The sequence below is a fragment of the Sceloporus occidentalis genome, unplaced genomic scaffold (genome assembly GCF_023333645.1).
Source record: "Sceloporus occidentalis isolate IW3139 unplaced genomic scaffold, rSceOcc1.0.p SCAF_1, whole genome shotgun sequence".
In the NCBI taxonomy this organism is placed as follows: Eukaryota; Metazoa; Chordata; class Lepidosauria; order Squamata; family Phrynosomatidae; genus Sceloporus; species Sceloporus occidentalis.
Window position 1 is genome coordinate 27,154,762 of NW_028316981.1, and position 23,057 is coordinate 27,177,818.

The 23,057-nt window shown below is 40.6% G+C and overlaps 1 protein-coding gene across 5 annotated transcripts in view; it reads right to left on the reverse strand.

The window, feature by feature from the left end:
• Positions 1 to 23,057, reverse strand: part of CFAP20DC (CFAP20 domain containing) — a 254,220-nt gene that overhangs the window by 84,384 nt on the left and 146,779 nt on the right. For all 5 annotated transcript variants that reach the window (XM_089518704.1, XM_089518719.1, XM_089518733.1 and 2 more), the window contains one exon: positions 21,975 to 22,367. In XM_089518704.1, the coding sequence (XP_089374830.1) occupies positions 21,975 to 22,367 (393 nt within the window). The remainder of the gene's footprint in view (positions 1 to 21,974; positions 22,368 to 23,057) is intronic.

Here is a 23,057-nt window from a genome sequence, read left to right on the forward strand (position 1 = left end):
GCTGGCCTGTATTTGACAATTCAAATAAGCCTGGTCCATTTACCCAGCCTAAGATTCAATTATTAAAGTGATTTCAATCACAGCTCCCCTCACTTCTCTTCCACTTCCACAAAGCTTACCATCCCACATCGAGATTGGACTGCAATGTTCTTGGATGTATAGAACATTTAGAGCAATAATTAGTATTCCTTTATATTGTAAAGAAGAGTAGGTTGATGGAACTGCAGGAGGTGGTGAGTGGAGGACTGAAATCACTTATGTGCTCTCTGCTCTTAAAGAGTCCAAAAGTTAGCTCATACTGTGATTCTTTTTGATCAGAAATAGCAACACACATTCAAGACTTTTAATCATGATACTGAACTTTAAACAATGAGTGAACATAATACTTCAAAAGGGGGTAAAGTATATGTCTGTTGCAGGTTGCCCTAGATTCATTCTACTGTGATTTGAAGTGGTCAAGGAATAATTGCAACAATGATTTAAAAGAGAAGAAGCCAAGGCAGTAGCATATCATTTAAGACATGTATTTGTCTCTCAGTTAATTGCATATCTTAATGCCCTCTATTTTAGTTTTTGCAAAGAAAACATAACCCTAGCACCAGTTTTCCATTTTCCTTATTTCTCCTACAGATGACCTAGACTTAAATGATGCTGGCTGTTACTTTTTCTTTTGAAACCTGTTAATAAACTTGATGCATGAGATCTGACAAACACAGCAATCTGGTGGTCACATGCCTTCTACCTTCAAAATATCAGTACAGTCACCCCTCCCAACTTGTGGGGGATCTGGTCTGGACTCCCCTGTGAAAATGGTGACTTGTGAGTCCCATAGAGAATGGCACACACGCCTGTGGTGCATGTGCAAGACTGCATACATGTGTGCACGCCCATTTTAAAGATAGCAGCTCATCCCTTCTGCAAAGAGCAAGACCACACACTTCAAGTCCACACATATGGAGAGACGATTGTATAACAAAGTGCTTTGGAAAACCACCCAACTTTCTGAAAGAGGTGAAAATAATTTATTGATAGCCAGATTATTAGGTACATTAGGCCAGATGCTCATTAGCCATGGCAATAAAAGAGTAGGGATATAGCAGATGTAGTATTATTCTCTGTTTCCAAATTGTGTCTAAGAATTGCTTATACAGTGGACCCTTGGCTTATGCGGGGGATCCGTTCCCCCCTTAAAATACTATTAAACAATGTAATAATTAAAACATACTTTAAAATTATTACAATAAACAATAGACTGTGAGTAAGATGAGGTTGGAGTTCAGCAGTTAGATTTTTTCTAGTGGACCGGGAAGGAGGATGAAGAAGAGCAGCATGGACAGACTTCTGGGACAGAGCAGAGGAGCCTGAGAGTCCCACCCGAGGGAACAGTCGCTGCTAAGCCTCGGAGGAGGCGTGTGGTCGTAGTGGGGGACTCCTTGCTGAGGGGTACAGAAGCAGTGATTTGTAGGCCTGACAAGATGTCTCGAGAGGTGTGTTGTCTTCCAGGTGCAAAGATCTGTGATGTGACAGAGAGGCTGACAAGACTGGTCACGCCTACTGACCAATACCCCTTCCTTTTGGTCCACGTGGGAACTAATGATACTGCAAGACACAGCATTCAGAACATCAAAAGGGATTACGAGGCGCTTGGTAGGAAGCTGAAAGGAATGGATGTACAGGTTGTCATCTCGTCTCTTCTGCCAGTTGAAGGGCATGGTCCAGGAAGGGAGAGGAAAATAGCAGATGTGAACAACTGGCTTCACAGATGGTGCCGCCGAGAAGGATTTGGATTCTTCGATCATGGGCTGCGGTTCCATGAGGAGGGACTTCTTGCAACAGACGGGTTGCATCTCACGCCAGTTGGAAGAAATGTTTTTGCCAACAGTCTCAAGAACTTGATCAGGAGAGCTTTAAACTGAGTTCCAAGGGGAAGGGAGACAATATTAAGGAAGGCGAAAGGGATGGCGAAAATAGTCAAACTGACATAGAGGAAACAAGGCAAACAGTGCAAGGACCCAGCAGTGGGAGGCAAAAAAACTTGCACAGGCAGCAAGTAAAAGGGAACCATGGTCTGCGATGTCTCTACACTAATGCACAGAGCATGGGAAATAAGCAAGATGAACTCGAACTCCTAGTACAACAAAGCAAATATGATATAATAGGCATCACTGAAATCTGGTGGGATGAGTCTCATGATTGGAATGTGGAAATAGAGGGGTATAACCTTATTAAGAGAAATAGGCCAAACAGGAAAGGAGGAGGAATAGCACTATATGTCAGAGATATTTACACCAGTGAAGAGATCCTGGACATCAATCATGAAAGCCAGGTGGAGAGCATCTGGATAAGAATCAAAGGGGAGGGAAACAACAAGGGTGTTACGGTGGGAGTCTACTACAGACCCCCAAGTCAGACTGAGGAATTGGATGATATCTTTCTAGAACAGATGACCACACAGTCAGAAAAGAGAGATGTAGTAGTGATGGGCGACTTCAACTATCCTGATATTTGCTGGAAGTCAAACTCAGCAAAATCCTCAAGGTCTAGCAAATTCCTCACTTGCCTGGAAGACAATTTCATGGTCCAAAAGGTGGAAGAGGCAACAAGGGGGTCAGCTATTTTAGATCTGATCCTAACCAACAAGGATGACTTGGTTAATGGGGTGCAAGTGGTGGGATCCTTAGGTGGAAGCGACCATGTTCTCCTGGAGTTTGTTATACAATGGAGAGGAGAAGCCAGGCAGAGTCAGACACGCATCCTAGACTTTAGGAGAGCGGATTTCAGTAAACTTAGAGAAGTACTGAGGGCGATTCCATGGTCAGAAATACTAAAAGATAAAGGAGTTCAGGACGGATGGGACTTTCTCAAAAGGGAGATACTGAAGGCACAATTTCAAACAGTTCCAGTGAGGAAAAAAAACGGGAGGTGTCTCAAGAAACCAGGATGGATGACTAAGGAACTTTCAACTGAGCTAAGTTTGAAACGGAAAATGTATAAGAAATGGAAAAAGGGGGAAATCACAAAAAAGGAATTCAAAGAAATAGCAGGCATGTGTAGGGGTAAAGTCAGAAAAGCTAAAGCGCAGAATGAACTCAGGCTTGCTAGAGAGGTTAAGAACAATAAAAAGGGCTTTTTTGGATATGTCCGCAGCAAGAGGAAGAAGAAGGAAACGGTAGGGCCACTGCGTGGAGAAGATGGCAAAATGCTAAAAGGAGATAGAGAAAAGGCAGAAGTACTCAACACCTTCTTTGCCTCAGTCTTCTCAGAAAAGGCAAAGGGTGCTCAACCTGAGGATAATGGAGCAGAGGACAGAATAGGGGAATTTCAGCACAGAATAAGTAAAGAGATAGTAGAGGAACACCTTGTTAATCTAAATGAATTTAAGTCTCCGGGACCAGATGAACTCCATCCAAGGGTATTAAAAGAACTGGCAAAAGTAATATCGGAGCCATTGGCAATCATATTTGAAAACTCCTGGAGAACAGGAGAGATCCCAGCAGACTGGAGGAGGGCAAACGTTGTCCCCATCTTCAAAAAGGGGAAAAAAGAGGATCCCAACAATTATCGTCCAGTTAGTCTGACATCAGTTCTAGGAAAGATTCTGGAGCAGATCATTAAACAGAGAGTCTGTGAACATCTAGAAGGCAATGCCATAATCACAAAAAGTCAACATGGGTTTCAGAGAAACAAGTAATGCCAGACAAATCTAATCTCTTTCTTTGACAAAATTACCAGCTTGGTAGATGAAGGGAATGCTGTGGATATAGTATATCTTGATTTCAGTAAGGCCTTTGACAAGGTTTCCCATGACATACTTGCAAACAAGCTTGTAAAATGTGGGCTAGACAACATAACTGTTAAATGGATCTGTAATTGGTTGACCGGCTGAAGCCAAAGGGTGCTCAACAATGGCTCCTTTTCATCCTGGAGAGAAGTGACCAGTGGGGTCCCACAGGGCTCTGTCCTGGGCCCAGTGCTATTCAACATCTTTATCAATGACCTGGATGACAGAATTGGGAGCATACTTATCAAATTTGCAGATGACACCAAATTAGGGGGAATAGCTAATACCCCAGAGGACAGGATCAAGATTCAAAATGACCTGAATAGACTAGAAAGCTGGGCCAAAGCTAACAAAATGAAATTCAACACAGAGAAATGTAAGGTATTGCACTTAGGGCGGAAAAATAAAATGCACAGATATAGGATGGGTGACACCTGGCTGAATGAAACTACGTGTGAAAGGGATCTAGGAGTCCAAGTAGACCACAAGTTGAATATGAGTGAACAGTGTGATGCGGCAGCTAAAAAGGCCAATGCTATTTTAGGCTGCATCAATAGAAGTATAGTGTCTAGATCAAGAGAAGTAATAGTGCCACTGTATTCTGCTTTGGTCAGGCCCCACCTAGAATATTGTGTCCAGTTCTGGGCGCCACAATTCAAAAAGGACATTGAGAAACTGGAGCGTGTCCAAAGGAGGGCGACAAAAATGGTGAAGGGTCTGGAGACCATGCCCTATGAGGAACAACTTAGGGAGCTGGGGATGTTTAGCCTGGAGAAAAGAAGGTTAAGAGGTGATATGATAGCCCTGTTTAAATATTTGAAAGGAAGTCATATTGAGGAGGGAGCAAGCTTGTTTTCTGCTGCTCCAGAGAACAGGACCCGGAACAATGGATGCAAGCTACAGGAAAAGAGATTCCACCTGAACATTAGGAGGAACTTCCTGACAGTAAGGGCTGTTCGGCAGTGGAATGCACTTCCTCGGAAGGTGATAGAGTCTCCTTCCTTGGAGGTCTTTAAACAGAGGCTGGATGGCCATCTGTCAGGGATGCTTTGATTTGGATTTCCTGCATGGCAGGGGGTTGGACTGGATGGCCCTAGTGGTCTCTTCCAACTCTACGATTCTATGATTCTATGATTCTATTCAGAGAAGCTGTTTAGTGTAGTAATATGACGGATCTCATCCGGCAGGCTGTTCCACAATCTGGGCGCAATAGCTGAGAAGGTCCTCTGGGAGGTCGTGGACAGCCTTATTTCATAAGGCTGTAACAAATTCCTCCCCGAGGATCTAAGTGTGTGGGGAGGATTATATGGAAAGAGGCGGTCCCGAAGAAAGGTTGGACCCAAGCCATTTAGGCTTTAAAGGTAATAACCAACACCTTGTACTGGGCCCGGAAACTAATGGGCAGCCAGTGGAGTGATCTTAAGATCAGTGTTATATGGTCTCTTCTGGATGTACCAGAGACCAGTCTGGCTGTCATGTTCTGAACCAATTGAAGTTTCCGGACCAAGCACGAGGGTAGTCCCATGTAGCGTGCATTGCAGAAATCAAGGCATGAGGTTACCAGCACATGTACTACGGTCTCAAGGTCCCTGACTTCCAGGAAAGGGTGCAGCTGGCGTATCAGCCGAAGCTGATAACAGGCACTCCTGACCGTCACATTCATCTCATTTGTCATGTGAAGTGATGGATCTAGGAGACCCCCCCCCCCCCCAGACTGTGAACACAGTCCTTTGAGGAGAGTGTGACCCCTTCCAGGACTGGAGGTTGTATCCCAATACCTGGGTTCGAAGCTGATACTGCAAGTACCTGTGTTTTGTCTGGATTCAGCTTCAATTTGTTTTCCCTCATCATTAGGAAGGAGAACACCAATGATGGCAAAAAGATGGAGAAGATAGAGGGTAACCCAGGAAGAAAAGGGCCCAAGCTCGACTCAGGCTTGCATCCTTCCGAGGTCGCTAAAATGAGTACCCAGACTGTTGAGGGCAAATGAGCTTACTTGCTAATTAGCTTACTTGCTGTTCACCGCTATGATCTTTGGAATAGCGGTATGTAAATAAAACAAATTATTATTATTATTATTATTATTATTATTATTAAGATGCAACTAACACCAGTAGGGGGTGGGGGTGGGGATTTCATGGATAATTGTTTATTATATGTAATTTATATGTGTTCTTATACTTGGTGTGTTTCAATAAACTCAAATTTGTTTTAAAAAAATTTCCCCTCATCCAATCCATTATTGCTTTAAGACAGTCACTGAGAGGAGAAACAGCATCTGAAGTCAAAGCTGATGAGCAAGACATGGAGAAATATATCTGGGTGTCATCAGTGTACTGATAACACCCAGATATCACACTTTGAACAATATCTCCCTCATGAGAGAAATGCAAGTATCTCATCTCTTGCACAGATGGATAGAGATTAAGATCCATCAAAAAGTTAGGCATATTAGCTGTAACCTAAGATACAATCACTTCTGTTTCTAAGCCTGAAGAAAGGGAAACTATAACCAATAAACAAACATGCTTGGTGTGAAGATCAGCATTAACTCAGGCTTTGTGCTGAGGTGATTTGTATTCTTGAAAAGGAGAAAGGCATCATGGGGGGAGGGGGGTAGTAATAAGACCTCAAAGGTACTCAAATATTTATTCCAATTAATTTGGTAATTCAGGTCTATATGCCTTTAAATACAACTTTATAGAACCATAGGATCATAGGCTTGGGAAGAACCACAAGGGCCATCTACTCTATCCCTCAGATATGCAAGAATACACAGCTAAAAGTTTCCAATGAAGGCAAATCCATGACCCGCTGAGGCAGTCAATTCCACTCTGAAGTACTATAGCTCTTGCTGTCAGTAAGTTCTTCCTAACAGTTTACATTTTTTCCCTTGTAATTTGAATACACTGGTTCATGTCCTAGTTTCTCGAGTAGAAAAAAAGTTCTTCATATAATACCTCTTCAGATATATAAAGATAAGTTAAATACTACCTCATTTCTTCTCCAATCTAGGCTCCCTAAACTAATCCTCATAGGGTTTGGTTCCCAGATCTTTGATCATCTTGCTTGCTCTCCTCTGGACACATTCCATATCCATATTCCATATTCCACATTAATATCCTTCTTGAATTGTGGTGCTCAGACCCAGACACAGTATTCCAGGTGCGGTAGCCTGCGATCTATTAAGACTCCTAAATTATTTTCATAGAGATTGCTGTCAAATCATGTGCTGACCCATCCTACATTTGTGTATTTCATTCTTCCTGCCTAAGTGTCGTATTTTATATTTGTCCTCACTGAAATTTATTTTGTTGGTTTTGGTCCAGCTCTCCAATCTGTTGTCATTTTGAATCCTGATCCTGTCCTCTAGGTATTTGTTATCCATCCTAATTTGGTGTCATCTGCAAATGTGATGAAAATGTCCTCAGCTCCATTATTATTATTATTATTATTATTAACCTTTATTTATGAAGCGCTGTAAATTTACACAGCGCTGTACATGCAATCTTTTTAGTTAGACGGTTCCCTGCCCTCGGGCTTACAATCTAAAAAGACATGACATAAAAGGAGAAGGGAGTGGTGGCGGGAAAGGGTAAGAGGTCCAGCAGTTCCTCTCTACCTACGAGGCCTGGACCAAGGCAGATGGACTGGAGGGACTGTTTATAAAGATGCTGGACAACACCAGGCACAGGACAGAACACCCCACCATTCTTCTCTTCAGGATAAAAATCAACCATTGGTGAGTATACTTTGGGTTTAATCCATCAACCATGTAAAAACCCTTTCAGCAGCTTGCCTAGAGGAATATCATGGGGGACTTTGCCAACAGCCTTACTGAAATCAAGACACACAGCATTCCTATGACTTTCCAAGCTTGTAACTCTATTTAAAATGGATAAAAGTAGTCTGAGATGACTCATTGTTGAGAAACCCATGTTGGCTAAAGTAATCACAGCATTCCTTTCTAAGCACCCATAGACTGACTATTTAATTATTTGTTATAGAAACCTTGGAAGCTGGAGTGTAGTGGTTTGTCTTGGATGAGAAATAGTGATTTGAGTGTTGGACCATGGTTCTAATTTCTGCTCGGCCATGAAAACCCACTGGGAGACCTTCGGCAAACCACGCTATCTCAGCCTCAGAGGAAGGAAAGGCACACCCCTTCTCAACAATTTCTGCCAAGAAAACCCATGATAGGTTCACCTTAGGGTTGCCATAAGTCAGTAATGACTTGAAGGCACACATGAACAACACCATGTAAAAACTTTTCTGGTATTAATGTCAAGTGGACAGGAGGCTGCCTGAATATCCCATCCCTTTCAAAACAAGGACACCATTCCCCCTCCCCCAATCAGCTCACATCTATCTTGTTCTCCAGGAATTCTTAAAAAAATAAGGCTAGAGGTTCTAGGATCACACCTGCAAGTTCTTTTAGCACCTCTGGATGCGGTTCATTGAGCCATGGACATTTCAATTGATTTAGAATATCTAGGTCTTCCTATACCACTTCTTTACCTCTTCTGGGCTGCAGTCCCTCTCCCACATCATTTGCACTATTTTTACCAGGAAGAACACTGTTTTGCTTTTGGGAGTATGTATTGAGTGGTTCCTCCTCCCCCTCCCTTTAGCACATCACCATCTTTTCCGCAGAGTGGCCCTACTGTTTTCTTGCTCTTTCTCTTGCTCTAAACACAGCCACCCCACTTTATTAATTTTCTCATCTCAAGTAAGCCTGAGCTCATTCGGAGCATTAGCTTTTCTTTATTTCAAGCACTAATTTTTCCATCTTCTGCTGGCAGCAGATCTACCCCTTCACTGTATTTCCTCTCACCCTCGACATAGACCAAAACAAAAAGAAATGAAATAAAACAAAAAGAAGAGTGGGAGGGGAGCCAGTGCGCATTCTGAACTTTAGCCCTTCTGAACTTCTTCACAGAAATACTGGCTATTTTTTATACTCTTCCTTGATGATCTTCCCCTTTCTTTCTTACACATGCCCCCTTTAAACCTCAGCTGACCCATAAACTCGGGCAGCCAAGCTAGTTTCTTTAGATGCCTCCCATTTTTCTTTCTTGCTGGAGTTGTTTGTAGTTGTGCACACACAATTTCTCACTATCATTCTTTAAGAAAAATAGGTTTTAACATTTTAAGGTTTTTATTTTTGCAGGCAGAGTTAATTTATTTGTAATACTAATGTCTATTTTTATGACAAGTCTTTACCAGTGTCTCATTAATGCATACTTACTATATTGTGCATAAATACTGCTTTTAAAGCTTCCCCTGAGGAAAAAGTGAAGGACCTGAAACACATTGGACTAATGGATCACTCTCTGTGCACCACTGAGGACTCCTCTCATTGTTTTTCAGATGACACACAACATTCCTCAACCCTTGTCCTATGTAGAAACAATCTCTTACAGAACGGATTAAAATAAAGAATAAATTCATGGTGACAGTACAGTCTTCACTCCCTGTATGAACCCAACTTCACAACTAATGTTACAGTCTTATGTCTATAAATCAAATGTGGAATACAGTGGGCCCTCTCCATACGTGGGGGTCCGTTCCAGATCCCTCCGCATAGGGGGAAAAACGTTTGCCTTTGCCTTTCTCTGAGGTTGAGAGCATGTGACTTGCACAGGGTCATCCAGTGAGTTTCATGGCTGAGCTGGGAATCAAATCCTGGTCTCCAAAGTTGTAGTCCAACACTCAAACCACTATGCCATGCTGGCTCACTACACTGTAGCTAATGAGCACTCACTTAATAAAATGAAACCATTCTTAAAACTGACTGAATTGATTCTTTTTCAGAGTTCATCCCAAAATGTATTGAGGGCTCCTTTTACAACTATTTGTTTTTTGTTTTTGTTTTTAATTCAGATCATAAAGTTACTGGAAAGAGGAAAACAAAGTGCTTAGGTTTTGGAAGGTGTTTTGGATTTTAGATATTGCAAAAATCACTGCTTAATCCTGTGGCCTACTGACTGACTTTCAACAAGACTCAGGTCCAAAACACACTGCAGAAATAATTCAGTTCCAGATTGCTTTAACTGCCCTGGCTCTGTGCTAGGGAAACCTGGGAATTGTAGTTTATTATGGCACCAGAGCTCTCTGACAGAGAAGGCTAAATGTCTCACAAAATTACAGTTTCCAGAATTCCCAAGCATTGAGCCAGGGCAGTTAAAGAGGTCTCAAGATGGATCATTTCTGGAGTGTGTTTTGGACCCCAGGCCCAAGTACTGCCTTCCCACGGCTATCTCTGGGAGCTGGGTGTATAAAATCAGGCCCTTCATCTTTCCTAGCATTATTTTGTGTGTATGTGTGTGAGAGAGCATATCTGGAGTACACACACACACACACACACACACACACAATCTACAAAATGTCACATGTATTGGTGTGAAGGCATAGTAACAGTGACAGCTAGGACACAGGCTATAATCAAAAGACCAGCTGGAGCTTTGATATTCCTTTTGATACACAAAAGGAAGATGAGTAATGTCGACTCTTATTTATATTCTCCTCAGGTGCAGGATTGTAACTAGTTCCCAGGATGGAGTTGCTCCAAGAAATATTTCTATAGGTCACAATCCTGAGAATATGATCCAACTATGTGATCCTTCACAATTATTTTGGGGTTCTGCAATACAATCCAGTTTGATGCTTTATAACCCTTGTATCTTTGGTCATATTTGAAATGGGATTTGAAAACTAGAACTAGAACTTAAACTGAAATTTGTCTTTTCTTTCAAAAGGAATGCCCAAAAAGTAATTCCACATGACTCCCAAGGTTCTTCTAAATGCAACACTACAGCTAGCAATTAAAAGCTTATCTTTCCTTTCTGTATATCCTCTTTTTATGATAAGAAGCATTTTTATTAAGCTCTTTAAACTTTCAACAGATTGACAAAACCTACTATAAAAGACCACTTTTTCCAGTTTAGAGATGCATGTAATGACATTTGCATTCTCCTAGGTTCAAATAATTTATTCAGAATTGTTTAAATTTAGTTATACGTGCGGAAAACTTTAATTACTAGCTATCTACTTGGTTGCAATATTACCCAGAGGGCTGCACTTCTTTCTTAATTAAAAAATATTTGAACTTAATAATAGAGAACTCTATTAAAACATGAATAAAACATTGCAAGCAAGCAAGTCCTTAAAGTTTACCAAGTAGTTAGCAAATCAATTTCATTAAGAGTTTTTTTAAACATTTTTTTTTTACCAGTCACATACATGAGGGGATTAGCAGAGATTTCTTCATTGCAAGTTTCCAATGTAAAGTGGTTTGACCTGAAACCCTAGGGTTTATCTGGAACACTGTTTTTTCTTTCTCTGAGAAGGAGGGAATGAGAGGAAGTGCTATGACAAGTGCATAAACGACTATTTCTCTGGCTGACTGTTATGACTTAGAATCTCGTCCAGGCAAGAAAGGAAGCTTTACAAATTGATTTTAGGCCATTAATATGCCAAGAATTACTAACAGGCCAGTATATAGGCTAATACTTTCAGACTTATTACAAATTTGGTGTCACACTTCTAGAGGTAGCCTTCAAGAAATGAATCCCAGAGACCACGAGACTTCATCATTTGCCTATTCTCCCAGAACAGGATAGTTCTCACTGGCTGCTGAAGTATCTTAAAATCCAACCCTGTTAAAAAGAACTGCTGTTGTTGTTTCTTTTTAAGCATTCTGCTTCTAGTCTGTTCTGATCCAGTATGCTTATCCAGTTTGCTGATGGTCTTTCAAACTGGAATCCTCTGGGCTAGGGCTTAGATCACTTCCTTAAGATATTCTTCTGATCACTGGTGAACTGATCCACTGGTGAACTGATCCACACTGATCTACTGTGAGAAAACATGGCCTGGATCTGGTCCCCTGCCTTTTGTTCAGGAGGTATAAAAATGTGTGAACAGAGGTCTAAAGGCCTACTTAGTTGAGCATTCTGTTCATGCAGTAGCTGGTCAGATGTCTACAGGAAGCCACTATCAGGGAAGGAATAAAATAGTATCCTCTTGCTCATGTTCTCTAGCAGACAGTATTGAGACACATACTACCTCCAATATCCTAATTGTAATCTACAGCCGCCATGGCTAGTAAGACATTATATGCCATTAAATTGTCTAATCCTTTTCAAAACTGTCCAAGCTCACAGCCATCACAATATTGTCCTACTATTATGACTGAGGTCTAGCCATTCTCTTCATAGTGTGCTTAATTTTATTCTAGGGATATGGAAAAATTCACTCACTCTCAAAGAACTGTATTCTTCACTCTTGTTGAGACAAGCTGTTTTGACCCATTGGCTGAATCCACACACAGATATATACTTCTTTTGATTGTGAATTCTTCCATGCTTTTAAAAAAATTATCACATTGTTTCATTTTAAACCACTGTAGCAATTCACATTTCTTCTTAAGAGAATTTCCCCTTGTTCCGATGACACCAGTTTCACATGTCCCTCTCAATGGGGGAGGAGTTGGGGAAGTTGGGGAGTAGTTGGGGAAGTGAATAACGCTATGTGATCACCTTGTTGGCATTCCAGTTTTGATGCTGCCTGCCCCTTCCACCCAAAATTGTTATGATTTATATCAGCTTTTCTACATCATCTAAGTGAAGTGGCTGTTGGTTCCATAGTGTTGGGAGATGATTCTAATGAAGTTTTGCACTGCTATCTTAAATCAAAACCTTCTAAACATACAGGTCCAACCCCATTGATGCAGATAATTAAAGATGCAGGATTACTTGATCGTTGGCGATCTCTACATCCAAGAGAGAAAGAGTCCACCTACTCATCAGTCCAGAAGACATATTCCAGAAATGATCACTTTTTAATCTGCCAATTCCTATTAGGCAAAACTTTAAATTCCACAATTAAACCAATCTTATATTCAGACCATTCACCAATAATACTAGACTGGGCATGGAAGGACTTTCCCAGACTTCAGAATCTTGGCGATTTAGCCCAACACTCCTAATGCACAAGCCTTTTAAAAAGACCATAGAAAAAAACAATAGATTTTTTTCTCTAGCAAATAGATCTGAAAGCACCTCTGAAGCGCTACCATGGGACACACTGAAAGAAGTGCTCAGAGATCGGTTTGTACAGGAGGGCTCCAAACAAAAGAAAATTAAAGAAAAGAAACACCAGGAATTGATTAAAGAAATTGAATTCTTGTCAAACTCCCACAAGAAGACCCAAAGCTCAGACATATTAAAAACTTTATTAGAAAAAAGCTAAAATTCAAGAATTAGACCTACATTCAGTTCAAACTAGATTGCAATACACAAAAGCCTACTTCTATGAAAATAGTAGTAGGAACTCTACATTATTAGCTAGATCAGCAAAAGCAGAAAAAAGAATTGCTCCCCAAATGGCAATATCTAAACCTCTCAAGTTGACATAGAGGAAGAATTTTGAGAAATCTACTCTCAACTCTATGCTGAAGAATTGGCCGCCCCAGATAAACTTAATTCATCCCTTGATTCTCTCAAAACTTTGAAAAGCAAGGAACCACACAGCGCTCTATTCAACCAGCCCATCTCAATAGAAAAAAATCAAACAGGCAATCCAAAACTTCAAACCAGGGAAAGCTCCTGGATTAGATGGATTTATGGGAGAATTTTACAAGTTATGTTATAATAAAATTGTCCCACACCTACAAGATCTGTTCAATGAGTGTTGCAAGGTCTATGTCCCCAATCTTGGCACACTTCCAGAATTGTCCCCATCCCCCAAACAAGTGACTGTCAACCTCCCATCTCAGCATTTAGACTGATAGCATTAATAAACCAGGAGACAAAACTATTTACTTCAATAAGGGTCAGTAGGATTAATAACTTCATCACTGAGTAAATCTCTAATGTCCCAACTGGCTTTATGATGAATAGAAAACGATCTGACACCATTAGATGAATCCTAAATGTCACCCATCATACCTCAAAATCTAAAACCACAGTTGCCCTTATGTCAAGATGCCTTGAAAGCTTTTGACAGAGTGAAATGGAAATACTTATTTGGAGTACTGAGAAAGATGAACTTTGGAAATAAATTTATTAGTATGTTAGAAAACCTATGTATACAAAAACTCAGAGGCCTTACTGACAGTCAACAGAATAAACTCCTCTACCTTTAAGCTCCAAAGGGGAACTAAACAAGGATGTCCCTTATCCCCGCTATTATTTGCTACTGGAATAGAGCCCCTAGCCACCTCAATCAGAGAAAATGAAAGCATAAGGGAACCCAAAATAGGAAGAGCAATCCATAAACTAAATCTCTTTGCTGATTATGTGATCATCTTCTTAAAGCAACCCAAACAACCCTTCCCTATCATACGCACCATATTAAACTCCTTTTATACTTTTCCAGGTTTCTGAATTAACTATTCAAAATCTAAATTGCTCTGTCTCAACATCTTTCATGAGGATCAACTAGACACTCAAAAAGCTACCAATCCCCAGTTAAAACCCTCAGTATTTACTTACCTAGGAATCACCATTACAAAATATTTCAATCAGATAATCCTCAGAAACTACAACAAATAACTAAATGGTTAATCTCTAAAACACTAGAATAGAAGAGATTGAAACTCTCTAGTCTAGGCAGAATTGCCCTCATTAAAATGTATATGGTCCCTTGCCTATCCTTTCTGTTTCAAACTATCCCACTTCAACCACTGCAGACAAAACTCAAACTTTGGCAAAATCTCATCAATACATTTGCTTTTAACCATAAGAGAGCCAGATTCAGAAAATCCACACAACACCTCTCTTCCAAAAAAGCAGGGTTAGCATTGCCTGATCTTGAACTGTATTTTGCAGCATTCCAACTTAGTCAAATCCCTAATTTAATTAAAAAAAGATCAGAGCATACACTGGGTTAATATGGAAATGAATGGCCCACCATCAACCAATCTTGCTTTGTTCTTTAACAAACACACTCTGCAAGTAATTAAAAACATTAAAAACTCATGGCTACAAACGTCAATAAAGATATGGTCAAGATGGAAGCAAGTTCTAGCACCAGATCCCTCTCCTATTTGACCTTTTTTGTCCCCTGATAAATTCAACTACTTCTAGGGATAGGAACAACAAGGTATATATTTTGTCTGAGACTTTTTATTGTAATGGCAGACTAAAAACAATTGATGAACTAACTTTAGATTTAGAGCCAGTAAAGGCTAGTTGGTTTCATCTCCATCAGATAATTACTTTTACACACAAATTAAAGGAAATAGGAGGATGACCTAGATAACTTACCTTATTTGAAGCACGATATGTCCCCCCCTCCCAAAGCACCAAAGGACTAACATCTTTAATCTACAACTCTTTGACCACTCTTACCAAAACGTCTGTGGCATAGAACTAACCTGGGAAACAGATCTGAATCTTTCAATTCCCATTTCAAAACAGACTACAGTTTGATCTTCCACCCTTTTAAAATCCAAATCAGCACTGATTAGAGAAAACACCTTAAAAATTATACACAAGTGGTATTTGATTCGAGTGAAGCTAGCCAGAATGGTTGAAAACATTTCCTCCAAATGTTGGCATGGTTGTAAGGATAATGGCACATTTCTACACATGTGGCTAGACTGTCCCAAAATAAACACATTTTGGCAATTGGTACTTTAACAAATTTCACTGACTACCAACCAAGGAGTAAAATTGTGTCCAGAAATGCTTTTGTTATCAATATATATATAGACACAAACTCAAATTTGAAACATAAAAAGCTCATAGATTTCCTGATCCCAGCAGCCTGTGTAGAAATTGCCAGATGCTGGAAAACAGGGGAGGTGATACCTTTAGATAAGTGGTGGGAAAAGGTATGAGACATGTGGCTATTTGAAAAACGGTCTGACAGAATGGCAAGTTACATAGGACAACCAAAATCAAGACCTTTCATAGACAAATGGTTCCCCCTCACTGACTTTATAAACAAAGACAGAACAAGAGAAGACAACCTCCATCTCATCTGAACCTTTGGTCAGACATTCTGGACTAGATTTACACAAAGACAGCACTGGACTTTAAAATGACCACTTACACTGAACAGAATCCAAGAAGGAGACCCGCAACACAATTCAAAGTTGTGAGATGAATTGTTTTATTTTTCTTTGTTCACAGTCAATGACTATCCTACATTCTGCCTCTCCAGTACAGAGAGATTCCTTTGGAACTCTTCATGATTCCTTTTTGTTCAACCCATCCTAAATTCAGTGTCTCAGACATATTCTACACACAGTGATCAGGATGATTAAAAAAACAAAACAAAACACAAGCACTCTTAAAGGTTTTTTAATTCCTTTAGATGAACAGTCATTGAAACACTCTCAGGCGGGATACAGACGGGCAGGGGAAGACGTCTTGGAGGTGTATTCTGCTGAATACGGAGCCTCCAGACCGCCCGCCCCGGGGGCGTGGCTCAGGAGATGGGGCTTCCACACGGGGGGCAGTGAAGACGCCTCACCTGGGTCTGTTTCGGACCCGCAGTTTCCAAACCGCCGCCTCGGAGGACGCTGCAAAGAGAGAGGCAGCTTCCTCACGGGCGGCCAAAAACGGGGCTTTTTTTCCCCCTTTGCCGGCTGGCGGATGCGCAGCTGCACAGCTGCAGTGCTAAGCAGCGGTGGCAGAAAGCCTATGGGCACATTTAAAGTGCCCAAGGCCCTTTAAAACTTTTTCCCCCGCTCTGCCCAAGAACAATGGTGGTCTCCTGCCAGCTGGTGATCAGCTGGTGTTGGCATCCTTGTCCGCTTGCACGTTGCCAGTGTCACCAGCATCATAGATGCCTCCTCTCCTTTGGTCCCCGCGCTCCTGCTGAACCTGCAATGCACAGCCACAGCTGTCGCCGCTGCCACCGCTGTCCCCCTGCCATCCCCCATCACCTCCCTTGTACATATGTAAATATTTACAGTTTTAGCGGTTTTTATTGTTAGGTGAAAATGGCACAGGAATGTGTGTAGGGGCTCACTTTAAAGTCCAAACTTTCCAAGCAGCGCATGCATACATGTTGCTCTAGGGTTAGGGTTAGGGTTAGGGTTACGAGTCTTAAAATGCGCTGCAGCTGTGCTGCAGCTTCCACACCTGCATGGCAGCTGATGCTGCAATTAAAGCCTGACTGCAAACTGCGCATGTTCCAGGACCCCGACTCATTATGCGACGCAGCAGACACGGAGCTTTTAAATGGGCAACTTAAATTAGCGGCGTAGCAATTCTGGCGTACCGGTGCAGCAGCTTACAGACGGAGCTGCGCAGCTGCGCATCAAACGGAAAAGAAGCGGAGAAAAGCAGCACCTTTTTAATGCCACTTCTTCCCGCTTGGGGCGTGCGGGGGGGCGTGTTCATGGCGGCATTCAGGTAAGGCCCGTCTAAAGGCTCTACCTTCATGACGTCATGAAGACACCCCTTTTTGCCCGTCTGTATCCCGCCTCAGTGACCAACTCCACTTTGAAACTCCCTCCTTAGGGAGGATAGAATTGTTTCATCTTTACTGCACTTCCATTGGTAGGCAAAAACCTTTTATTCAGACAGGCTTTTAGAACTGAATGTTTTAAACAAAGGGCTGTAAGTGCTGTATTGTTTTCAGCTCTATTGTACAACTTTTTAAATCTTTTTAGAGTAATACAGTTAATATGATTTTAATGTAAACTTTCTGGAAGAGATTGGCTAGAATCCTATTGTAGAATGATTTGCATCAGTTGGGTTTACCTATATGTTAGTTAACTCGCCATTGAGCAATTGATTTAGTGGGTCTACTCTAGCTGAGACCAATCAACAGGATTCTAGACAATGAATTATAAAAGATCACCCAGACTGCTATTGTGTTCTGAATTTTGGTTTTGACCCTCTGTATTCATGGATTGTGTATCCATAGATTCAACCATCCACAGCTTAAAAATGTTTTTTTAAAATATGTCCAAAAAGCAAACCCTGATTTTGCCATTTTATATAAGGGACACCATTTTACTACAGCACTGTATATAATGGGGCTTGAACATCCATGTATTCTGGTATCCTTGGGGGGAGTCATGGAACCACCCTCCCAGCTGATACCAAGGGTCTAGTGTAATTCCAAGTCTACCTGTTATTGCCCTCTCTTTCTTAAATTCAACCTCAGCTTCCATCATCCTGTCAATCTCTTTTTTCTCTCTGCCAATCACTTGGCTATGAGATATGTATGGAGTGATTCTCTATATGAGCACTTCACCCAAGGAAGACAACTGCATTAAACATTGATAAAAATATGAGACTGTAGAGAAGAAATATAAGGCTCTGGAGGAAAAAAGAGGGATACCTCAGAGAACAGGGTCTGTGTTTGGGATGTCTACAGCCAGGACACTGATGCCCTGGCTTTCCAAATAGAAACTGTCCTGGAAAGTCAGAAGAAATTACAATAGAATGGTATATTCTGCACAGCAAGGAATTTAACTATCCAAAATGAATCCTAAGAATTTGACAGCTCAGAGTACCTCAACTACTCCCATAACCCACAAAGTTTAAAACTTTATAAACTTCCTATTCATGGAAGGCAATTTAACATATAATTTGCAGGGGGAAATTTTAACTGTTAAGAAAGATACAAAGTAGTGTCATTTCATTTGCGGTAGGCTAATTTGTTCTTGCATAACTAACTATTGCTGAAACCAGAGTACATGGTGGGGAGTAAACCACATGAGAGAGAAGAATCAATTTGACTGACATGACTCCAATCCCCAAAATAGCCCGGAGATTTGGTATATGACACTACCTTACTGTTAGCTTTCAATCATATCATTTATTATTTTTCTGGATGACTGCAGCAACACTATGAAATGCAGAGACTAATGATCTTATGAGTTTGCCTGCAGATTCCTATTGAAAATCTGTCAATTCATCCCTCTGGGGTTTCAACCCTCCTAACTGAACTTGCATTGGTAATTAACAGACTTCAAAAGTTTGTCTCATAAACACTACAATAAACTTGTGTTATTTCTGCTTGGATATTTGAGCCACCATAATTCCTAATGAAACTATTAAGGAGTTGCATTTCCCCCCGTAAGGAAACCCAAGAGAGTAGCACTTGGAAGATTAATTAAACTGAAGATTATGGCAGACTGGAAAATAAGAACAGAAGAGGTGGGCTGGAATCAACCTAAAAGACTACCTATAGCACCTCTAGGTCTTCCACCAATGCTAAGTGTAAGCAACAATATACTGTAAATTAAGTGGGAAAAGGCTGGTGAAATGTAATAGAAGGGGAAGGAGTTGGCTGTTTTCATATCAGTCTTTTCTGTTCCTTTCTTAGTGTGATTGAGAAGACATTTAGAAGTGACTATGATGTAATCTTGAAGTCATTGCACATAAAGGGCAACTACACAATGCCTTGATTGTGCTGACAAACCCCTATACCATAAAAAAATATGAGTGTATTTGATAACAGGGTTTATTACAGAAGACTATATAACAAGTGTTAATATGCTGTTTTCAGTGCATGTGGAATCTTAAGCATGCTATGGATCATGGAACACAGGCAAAATGCAAACAGCAGGTTTGCCCTAAATAAACATGATATAGTAGTTGCTGAGAAGATAACATTAAGGGGCCCAAGCAAATAAGGCATGTGCTACAGAAAATGACAAAAAAACCTCTTTGGGAATGAGTGGGATTGAACTACCCAACTAGATGTGAATGTGACATTCATTCAGACGGTGACGGGCTTTTTGCTCATGGTCACCATGTCTGTGAGAAGAAAAATTGGGGGGCACATATATCAAACCACCTGACATTCCCTTTTCATTCATCACAACTTCAGCAGTCACAAAGGTATGGAAATGTCCCCAGGAACTTTGAGCGTTGGTAAGGACTGATTCTGATCCCCTCAGACACTAACTACAGCCAAAATAAAATAAAGTATTTTAAAAGGCGAACATTTGAGATATGTAAGAACGTAACAAGAGTTGTCCACCAAGACTAAACACAACAACGAGAAGCTACTGAGTAGTAGCCATAATGTGCGTCTGTCAGTGTGTGGGGTGACATTGACAGAGAGCATCTCAGAGAAAATAGCAGTGCTACTTTAGCTAGTTAGTGCTGCACAGAAGGAGATAATGGTGTACGATTTGTGAATTCTTGTACTGTGAAACCCTATGATGAGACAATACAAAATGAAGCAAGATATAGTGCTGGTTTCCAGACCCTTCACCATTTTAGTCGCCCTCCTTTGGACACACTCCAGTTTCTCAATGTCCTTTTTGAATTGTGGCGCCCAGAACTGGAGACAATATTCCAGGTGGGGCCTGATCAAAGCAGAATACAGTGGCACTATTACTTCTCTTGATCTAGACACTATACTTTTATTGATGCAGCCTAAAATTGCATTGGCCTTTTTAGCTGCCACATTGCACTGTTCACTCATGTTCAACTTGAGGTTTACTTGGACTCCAAGGTCCCTTTCACATGTAGTCTCATTCAGCCAGGTGTCCCCCATCCTATATCTGTGCATTTTATTTTTCTGCCCTAAGTGCAGTACCTTACATTTCTGTGTTGAATTTCATTTTGTTAGCTTTGGCCCAGCTTTCAAGTCTATTCAGGTCATTTTGAATTTTGATCCTGTCCTCTGGAGTATTACCTATTCCTCCTAATTTGGTTTCATCTGCAAATTTGATAAGTATGCTCCCAATCCTGTCATCCAGGTCATTGATAAAGATATTGAATAACACTGGCCCAGGACAGAGCCCTGTGGGACCCCACTGGTCACTTCTCTCCACGATGAAAAGGTGACATTGTTGAGCACCCTTTGGCTTCGGCTGGTCAACCAATTACAAATCCATGTAACAGTTACCTTGTCTAGCCCACATTTTACAAGCTTGTTTGCAAGAATGTCATGAGAAACCTTGTCAAAGGCCTTACTGAAATCAAGATATACTATATCCACAGCATTCCCTTCATCTACCAAGCTGGTAATTTTATCAAAAAAAGAGATCAGATTTGTCTGACATGACTTGTTTCTCTTTTTGTGATTATGGAATTGCCATATAGATGTTCACAGACTCTCTGTTTAATGATCTGCTATAGAATCTTTCCTGGTATTGAGGTCAGACTAACTGGATGATAATTGTTGGGATCCTCTTTTTCCCCCCTTTTTGAAGATGGGGACAACGTTTGCCCTCCTCCAGTCTGCTGGGACTTCTCCTGTTCTCCAGGAGTTCTCAAAGATTATTGGCTCCGATATTGCATTTACCAGCTCTTTTAATACTCTTGGATGTAGTTCATCTGATCCTGGAGACTTATATTCATTTAGATTAACAAGGTATTCCTGTACTACCTCTTTACTTATTCTGTGCTGAATTTCCCCTATTCTGTCCTCTGCTCCATTATCCTCAGGTTGAGCACCCTTTTCCTTTTCTGAGAACACTGAGGCAAAGGTGTTGAGTAATTCTGCCTTTTCTCTGTCTCCGTTAGCATTTTGCCATCTTCTCCACACAGTGGCCCTACCTTTTCCTTCTTCTTCCTTCTGCTGCAGACATATCCCCAAAAAAGCCCTTTTATTGTTCTTAACCTCTTTAGCAAGCCTGAGTTTATTCTGTGCTTTAGCTTTTCTGACTTTACCCCTACATGTGCTTGCTATTTCTTTGAATTCTTTTTTGGTGATTTCCCCCTTTTCCCATTTCTTATACATGTTCCGTTTAAAACTTAGTTCAGTTTACTGTCATTATTGTAGCAAATGACAAACTGCAATTAGGCAGATTGCAGTTATTCAACAGATGTTTTTTTTAATGATTATTTCAAGTGTTCTGATCCTATCAGCTTGTGAGAAATCTTGACATATGGACTGATAATTTTAATTTTAACAACAAAGATGTCCCTATATTATCTGTGTTGATCTCTTGTAACTTTTACAAACTTATTTCTGCAGGTCTAACTATCTATATTCAATCCTGTCAGCATTTACAGTGCCTTGGTAGCCCTATTCACCATGGATTTATTTTGTTCTTTTGACTTTTTAAAAAAATATCTTTGTTCTGTTGATTTATTTTGCCCTGTTCTTGTTCCTTACTGTATATCATATGCTCCATGCCATGCTAGTATATTAAAAATGTTATCCAATACTTCTCAAGTGGACAGAAAGGGACACAGAATCTGAAGTATCCCCCCTTTATTCAAACTATAAAGGAAATTATAATATTTACTCTCAAAATACTTACAGGAATGTGGCCTCTTGGATTTGAATTCTCCTTTGGGATTTCCTTCAGGGATTTTCTACTTATGGAAGTTCTCAATAGACTTGATGCATCCTTTGATACCTCAGATGTTTCCTTACTGGGCCCTGGTATGCTTCCTCTTGGGGACGAGCAGCAAGTAGGCAACAAGCTTCTTGGAATGTTATCTGCCTGTTCATCAGTCATAACAAGTGAATCTTCTGTACTTGTTGACAAAGCTTTCCCACCAGCACGTTTTGCATAGCCTTGGCTTGCACAATTTTCAGGACTCTGGGATGTAATTTTGAGTGGAATCTCTTTGGAAATCACAGGTTCTGATGATCTTGATAAAAAGGAGCTGTTCTGAGCCTCTTGCATAAATTCACTGTAGCTATTACCCTTTAAAAAATGACAAAATAAAACATTACCTTAAGGATAATCTTTCACCCATTAACACTTTAAATTGTTGTTGTTGTTTATATCCTGCCTTCCTCTCAGTACAGGGACTTACAAATCTAAAACCGTCCAAGTTAAAACACTATAAAACATGAAAAATGCATGTTTTAAAAACAATTAAACAATTAAAACAATTAAAAACTTTACATTATTAAAAATTAAAGTTTAAAACTCCTTAAAACAAAAACAAAATAGCATCCCTGTTCTCTAGTGTTCCTGGAACAGAGCCTAAATCATACCTATCTTGGGGTGGGAAATTGTTTATTTGCAAAAACAAAAACAAACTAACCAAAAACAAAACACTTTCGCCCAACAGAGATGGAGAATTAATAGAGCTGAACCTTATTTAGACAGTGGGCCCTGAATATTCACAGGGGTTTGATTCCAGGACCTTGCATGGATATAAAAAAAAGTGGATTATCAAGTCCTATATTATTAAATGGTGGCAATCTGAACACAGACACTTCAGCATCTTTCAAGAGCCCCCGGGAGGAATTGCATGCTGGTCATGCCATCTCTTTCCCTCGCCAAGTGCATGACCATCCACAACTGTGAAATTCACTGGCTATGGCAAAACTTGCCGGTATTTTCCCCCTGCAAATATTTTTTCAATCTGCAGTTGGCTGAATTTGT